This window comes from Octopus bimaculoides, chromosome 28 (genome assembly GCF_001194135.2).
Source record: "Octopus bimaculoides isolate UCB-OBI-ISO-001 chromosome 28, ASM119413v2, whole genome shotgun sequence".
Classification (NCBI taxonomy): Eukaryota; Metazoa; Mollusca; class Cephalopoda; order Octopoda; family Octopodidae; genus Octopus; species Octopus bimaculoides.
In genome coordinates, this window is record NC_069008.1 from 13208773 (window position 1) to 13216554 (window position 7782).

Below are 7782 nucleotides of genomic sequence, written 5' to 3' on the forward strand. Positions count from 1 at the left end.
GTATTCATACAGGAGAGAAACCATATTACTGTGATATTTGTGGTACATCATTCCCTCGAAGGGATAGTTTAATCAAGCATAAATTTATTCATACAGGAGAGAAACCATATCACTGTGATATTTGTGGTAAATCATTCCCTCGAAGTCGTTGCTTAACTAGACATACAGGCATCCATAAGCAAGAGTTACTATCAATAGCAAAATTTACTTAAGCCTTTCACTCTCTAAAAAACATAGACCTTCAAAGATTTGTTGTTATCGTCCCCAACTCTGCGCTATCTTTTTCTCTCCTAGGTCTTGTTGGTTTTGAATTTATGTCAAAGTTCTTTAAGTTTGCTTTATTTCTAGGTAGAGGTGAAGGCTCTACACACAAACCCATTTTTACCTTTAGGTAGAGATGGTCCATATAAGTTTGGCCTCTATCATTTGACATGTCCAGCATTACAGGCCTTGGCAAAAGCCTATGCCTCTCTTGCCATATTTTTTAGGGTTATTACTCACAGAAACTAAATACAGTACACTAAATGTAATATTCAAGTTTTTATGATTAAATAGAGTTCATTTTTTACTTATTCATAAAATTAGTAATTTTTCTGGTAATTTCTCCTGTGTGAACACGTTTATGAGTTAAAGGATTCTTCTAAGAGAATGGTTTGCCATACAACAGTGATATATAAAAGTAATTTAACTAAATGTATGCATTAGTAATGGGCTTTTGTTGATTTGTTTCTAGTGATCCACTGTCTCCAAATTGGTATTGCTTGTACAGGGTCACAGTGTGCTTCATGTCATGTGATCATTGTCATTTAATGTCCGTGTTCTATAGTCGCACAAATTAGATTGAGACGACTGGATTCAGCAAGCTGCAACACTACTTCAAGCTCCAGTGCCAGTTTTGACATATTTTCTATGGTTGGATGTCCTTTCCAATGCACAACACTTTACACAATGTACTGGATGCAAACTCTCAAGATAGAAAGGTTGAGCATAAGAGAAGATGGCGACAGTGGGTGGTGGTGGGAGGGGATGAAAGAATGGACGCTTGTATAAGGGTATGGGTGAGGAGCAATGGCTGATTGAAGATTGGGGTAGAGATGAATAAAGGTGGTGGTTCAGTTGAAGGTAAATACCAGTATGGAGAGGAAACATGAGAGATATAGGAGCATGTCAGGAAGTAGTGGGATAATGTGCAATGTGTAGGAGACATGGATAGGGAGATATAGAAGTACATAAGGGGCTATAGTAAGTGGGACATGGTGATAGATATGAGAAGGGATTGAGAATGATGGCAGATAGGTGTTAAGATTGGAGACTGGCAGAGGGGTTAAGAGCAGTGGCTGAAGGCACTTTCAAAGACAGAACATTTCTAGTGCATTAATTCTGAATTTACATTCTTGTATCTGACTATAATTTTTCATTTGAACCTATCATCACAGGTGCATTAGACTATGTATCTACAGACTTACATGTACAAACCAAGAAGTGCAAGGTTTCCCATAAAATGACATGGTCTCCAAATGCAATCTGTTAGCCACACAGAGAATGTTTATCAGAGATGTAGCAGATTCGAAGTGGAATTGACAGATTGCCAAGTGAGAGTCATGGCCATTTGATATGATCGGCCGATTAAATGACTAATCAGCATTGATCTATCACATGAAGCAACTGTAATGAGACCAATTTCTATTATTGCCTATTGAAGACATTTGACTTAATCATGTCAGTGATTGGTTAACATACCTACCATGTGAGTATTTGGACATTTGTTGAGTCCTGTGTTGTGATTGGTTGAGTGTTGTGCAGGAAGTTGATCGAAGGTCCAATCACATTGCATGTAACATATTTCAAACAATTAATCCTGCATATGTTCTGGAGCCTCCTTTTTTCCCCCATAAATTGGTGCAACAAATTATTTATGAGTTAGACGGGTGATAGTTTTTCATCAAGGTGAGTTATGCAGATCCTGCCATTTGCCAGGAAATTTAATCTATAATGGATCCCATGTAACCAATGACAACCCAAGCTGAATTATCAAAATGATGGGTGAACAACAACAGAATTTGTAATGTTTCTTGCTTTGGTCCACTGTAGCACTTTACAAAGGAATGAAGTCTCACTGTTATTTTAAAGTTGGTTTCTTTTGTTATTTCTATGAACAAACCCCTAAGATATATTATACAATGATATACATGATTCTTTAGTACAACCAAGGGAGACTTTAAACCATCATAAAACAAATTTCTAGAACCTATTGTAACGAAGCTTATAAATAAATGTTTTGGATCTCATCTAGTCTTCAGTGTGTATTCACAGATCTTATTCAAGCAATTATTTTCTTATAACTACCAAATTGTCTTTTCTGTTGTGTATACTTTGTTGTATTATTAATTCAAGAATTTTTTTTTCTTTTTTATGAATTTGTTTTCTACACTCAGGAATTCATACGATTATGGAAAAACCAAACAAAAGAAAAATGAGGAGGGGTGTGTGTGAATTAAGGCTAAGGCTTATTTCTGTTTGGCTATTACTTTTAGCTCATCTCTCAACCAGGGTACAAACAGCAAATGGGCAAAAACAGGAGAATACAATGTTGGTGTACCTGCTTTAATGTACAATATATTTGTTGACACGTGCTATCTCGCAGGCAAAAGAATTGTCATGTTCGGCTTGTTACTATGGAAACAGGCATAAATGTATCTCTGGCTTACAATTGGCTAAAATTACCCAAGATTTGCAAACTTTAAAAGCTATTAATTCTTTATTTACTGACTTATCACAAAAATGAATTTCATGGCATTTGATTAGCATATAAAACTACATTATTACACCGAATATGAAATCAATTTGAACAGAATAAATTAAAGAGATTGGAAATTGGCAGCCAAACAGAAAGGATCCCTTTCTTCTTCAAAAAACAGTTAGTTACATTTCTCTCTCAATTCTTGGGACCACCAATCTTCATTGGATTGCAGAACAAATTGTCTGCAGAGACCAGCTGTGAATAACTTTTATAATCTGCCACAGTGACACCATTCAGTAATTCACTCCAGGCACCTTGGGCAAGTGTCTTTGAGAATGGATTTGGTAGATGGAAACTGAGAGAAGCCCATCATTTATACGTGTGTGTGTTTGTTCCCCACCATTACCTAACAACTACTGTTGGTGTGTTCATGTCCCTGTAACTTAATGGTTTGGCATAACTGACCGATACAGTACTGCGGTCGATTATTTTGATTAAAATTCTTCAAGGTGGAGCCCCAGAATGGCCACAGTCTAATGACTGAAACAAGTATAGAATTAAAGATAACCAACCAAGGGCCCATTTAATGGATACACACTTTCGGCCCAGTATACTCAGCCATGACATGAAAAACTAATTAATGAAGTGGAGTTGTCATCACCACAAATAGTTTCGACTTCCACTGTTACTCTGTTCAATTCAAACTCATTTCCCCCCCCCCCACTAATGTCTAATTTCATCATTTATGCATGCTGCATAAATGTATTGCGAGGAGATTCACCCAAACAGATTGTTGTTGTTGTTGGCACTCCGTCGAGGGTTCCAGTTGATCCGATCAACGGAACAGCCTGCTCGTGAAATTGACGTGCAAGTGGCTGAGCACTCCACAGACACGTGTACCCTTAACGTAGTTCTCGGGGATATTCAGCGTGACACAGTGTGACAAGGCTGGCCCTTTGAATTACAGGCACAACAGAAACAGGAAGTAAGAGAAAGTTGTGGTGAAAGAGTACAGCAGGGTTTGCCACCATCCCCTACCGGAGCTTTAGGTGTTTTCGCTCAATAAACACTCAAAACGCCCGGTCTGGGAATCGAAACCGCGATCCTATGACCGCGAGTCCGCTGCCCTAACCACTGGGCCATTGCACCTTCACACTCAAACAGATTATCAAGAAGCGATACAGAATATTTTATTTTTAGACGAGTTTCCTTAATTTCATATCATGTGCCATTTTCCCTACACATTTAATTTTTGTTGCATTTCACATCTTTCTGATGTTCAAGGATGGATTCTGATGTGTGTGAGTCTTATGAAATGTAATTCTGGAGAACTGAAGAGGAAAATCTATTTTGTCTTATTCATTTTTCCCCAGCTGAATTTGCCTTTTATCTGCTCAGACAATGAAGATGATTTTCTGAAATGGTTCCGAATATGTAATAGTGTTTTTAATGCATTTATTTAAGGTCATTTGCTTAGTTGATATAGTTCTTGTAACGTACGTCTGTGAAAAAAAATTTTTTTTCCTCAAAGTAAAAAAATGCAGTAATTATTCCTCATTGTGCCCCGCCACTTGTATGTACGTATGATAATGGACCTCAGTTACGAGTGCGAAGTTCCATAACTTTGGTCTAGAATGGGACTTCACACGCACAACATCAAGCCTGACATGCCCACAATCAAAAAGATAAGCTGAGCATATAGTTCAAACAGTAAAAAATCTGCTCAAGAAAACAGAATTTAGTAGCCGAGATATCTACTTAGCTCTGCTTGAGTACAGAAACACACTAGGTGACATGGTCAGTCTCTCACCAGCTGAAATGCTAATGAGTAGGCGCCTGAAAAGTCGCTTGCCTGTGTCCGTTGCTTTACTGAAACCTCAAGTACAGGACAAGAAACAGCTACTTGCTTAGCTGAAAGCACTTCAAGACGGCAAAAAGGACCACGACAAAGGTAATAGAGAGTTACCTCCCTTGACTTCTGGACATCAAATCAGGATTCTTGGAAGTTTGGAGTTGTCAAATCAATTGACGACACACCAAGATCCTACAACATAACGACGTCAGATGGAAGACAGTATCGACAAAATCGCCGTCACCCGCGGACAACTGCTGAGAATCCAACAGCTCAGCGGGAGAATGTGAAGAGCCTTTGAACTGTGATACGGATGCGTCTAAGACTATAGATACGAGCTGTAATCAAACTGAGAGATTCATGAACTGCGTTAATTGCTCACGTTTCTTAATGAGAAAAAAATTCAAGTATGGACAGTTAAATTTAAAGAGGATATATTCATGGACTTTCGAGAAAGTTGCTTTATCAGGATGATAATGAATATATAACTGAGTTTATTTTAAGTTGATAATTCAAGTTCCAAATATTGCCATAACTTAAATTTTGTGTGTATATAACTACAATACTTCTTGCAATGTTTTTAAAGAAGAGAGATGTAATGAAAATGACTTTATGTTAAGATGTGCAAAGTGACATGACGAGTTTCTGTGCCATCTCATATCATAATTTACAACCTTGATTAAACCTTCAGATACACAACCCTAATTAAGCCTTCTGGTATTTTTTCCGGACCCGCTTTCATTTGCCCTGTACATATTTAATTTTTGTCGCATTTCTCAGCTTCCTGATGCCCAAAGATGGATATTGTTGTGTATGAGTGTTTGATTAATTTCGATTCTGTAGAATCGGAGAAGAAAATTTATCTTATCTCGTTTTAATCATTTTGTCCCAGCTGTAATAGTGTTTTAAATGCATTTAGAGAAGACCATTTGGTTAGCAGATATAAATTTTGTAAGGTAGTGAACATTTATAAGAAAATTCTTTTTTTGAAGTAAAAAATGCAGTAATTATTCCTCATTGTATCCTGCCACCTACCTGTATATTTCATTGGAGTGTGTGTGTGTGTGTGTGTGTGAGACAGAGCTGGAAGGAGACTGTTTGTGTGACTGCATGTATGTGACTATTCTGCGCACTCAAGTAGATCAAAGGTATTCTCGGCAACCTCCAATAAAAATGGATATTAAAGAGAAAAAAAAATCTTTTCCGTAAATTGCCGGACACATCACTGAAAATCAATGGATTGGTAATTGTTCAGTTTGTTTAGTTTAAAAAAGTAAATAAAATCGAGGGGGAGATAAGTAGTAAAAGAAGCATTCTTTACTTGGCGGTCGATCGGAATGGTCCGTGGAAGAACGGCGGCATCGCAATTCCTTGTTCCTGAACAAGAAATCCTCAGTCGTGAATCAATCTTAGAGGAATCGTGGACTATCATTCAGTTAGGAAAAGCTGGAGAGAACATTCTTCAGTGGTTGGCACGGCGTCGACTAATTATGAATATGTACACATGTGAAAATTGTAATTCGCCATGTGGCCTTACTACACGTGGTGACGTTACTGATGAGAAATTATGGAACTGCAAGCATTGCAAAAGGAGCAAATCTGTTCGTTACCGTTCATTTTTTGAGAGAAGTCATATTTCTTTGCTCAATATTATTTTAATTATTTATTGTTGGTCACGAGATATGTCGCAAAATAATATTATGCACGAGTCTTCCGTCAGTAGTCGAACTACAGTCATCGATTGGTGTAATTTCTGTCGGGAAGTATGGGATGTTTGGCTCGAACAGAATTCCACGGATAAGAAGAACACATTTGTTCACTTTTTGGCGGCAATCGCCCTTAATTAGGTTGTGTAAAATGTAAGTTGTCTTGCTTATGATCCTCAGTTATGCCCCTTTGCTTCTTTTACTACTTATCTCCCTCTTAATTTTTATTTACTTTCTTAACCAAACTTGAATGTTGTAGGCACTCCGTCGCTTACGACGTGGAGGGTTCCAGTTGATCCGATCAACGGAACAGCCTGCTCGTGAAATTAACGTGCAAATGGCTGAGCACTCCACAGACACGTGTACCCTTAACATAGTTCTCGGGGATATTCAGCGTGACACAGTGTGACAAGGCTGACCCTTTGAATTACAGGCACAACAGAAACTCAAGAAGTAAGAGTGAAAGAGTAGAGCAGGGTTCGGCACCATCCCCTGCCGGACCCTCGTGGAGCTTTAGGTGTTTTCGCTCAATAAACACTCACAACGCCCGGTCTGGGAATCGAAACCGCGATCCTACGACCGCGAGTTCGCTGCCCTAACCACTGGGCCTTTGCGCCTCCACAAACTTTAACAATAGTGAAACGCCCATCACCATCTTTTGTCTTCTTTAATTTTCACCCCTGATTGAATAACAGCAATACGTGCATGTATCGCACTCACTACTGATTGGTTATTAGGTTTTCTTGCACAATCAATGTCACTTCCGTCATGTCAGTATGACTCCTCACACAATATCTTCACACGTTAGAAATATCTTCTTTATTTAGACTGTGTTAGTAATAATTAATTAAGACTTCAAATTAACCCAACAGATTGATGATTAATCAGAAGAAGCAGATAGAGATGTAAGAAATAGTTAAAGGGCGATCTTATGGTACACATAAAGTTGTCCTAAATATATCAATGTCCTCATTAATTTCAATTCATCTCTCGTTATTTCAGCTTAAAACTTAAATTGCTTTGTAAGTATCGTTTACATATTTTATTCAGTGTCTCTACTTGATACATTTCATTATTTCATCTTAAATCCGTCGTGGTCGACTTTTGCTTTTCATCTTTTCGGGGGTGCGGTCAATGTCGGGCAGAGGTAAACGACATGGCCCACACCTCATTTGGTTGTTTTTTTTTTCATCTTCCTATACACCCAATTTTTCTACTGCGGCATTTCAAAATTGAAGATTTTGAAACCCCCAAAACACGTTTTCAAAATTTTAACTTTCCTCCTCTCCACCCCTCTGGCAAAGAAAAACATTGGGGTGAGGAATTTAAAATTTTGAAAACGTGATTCGTTGTTTAGCTGCTGTTTCTAGCTTGTCGAGTTTTCCGTTTGGATACTTTTTACGTCTGCTATTTTAGTAGGAAGTGAGAAGTGTTTATTATTATTATTATTATTATTATTATTTTTTTTTTTTTTTTGAAAAATT

At 37.8% G+C, this 7782-nt stretch overlaps 2 protein-coding genes across 4 annotated transcripts in view; both read left to right on the forward strand.

Moving 5' to 3' along the window:
- Positions 1-2288, forward strand: part of LOC128251089 (zinc finger protein 239-like) — an 8663-nt gene extending 6375 nt beyond the window's left edge. The window contains exon 3 of the mRNA XM_052977464.1: positions 47-2288. Coding sequence (XP_052833424.1) covers positions 47-212 — 166 coding nt within the window. The 3' untranslated portion in view covers positions 213-2288. The remainder of the gene's footprint in view (positions 1-46) is intronic.
- Positions 2289-5909: 3621 nt separating this feature from the next.
- LOC106884139 (zinc finger protein 271) overlaps positions 5910-7782 on the forward strand; it is a 29750-nt gene continuing 27877 nt past the window's right edge. Inside the window, exon 1 of one of the 3 annotated variants that reach the window (XM_052977704.1) lies at positions 5910-6451. The gene's annotated coding sequence lies outside the window, so the exon portion shown is untranslated. Of the gene's footprint in view, positions 6452-6479; positions 7321-7782 lie in introns of those variants that run through there. The other 2 variants (XM_052977706.1, XM_052977705.1) reach the window with 2 other exon arrangements.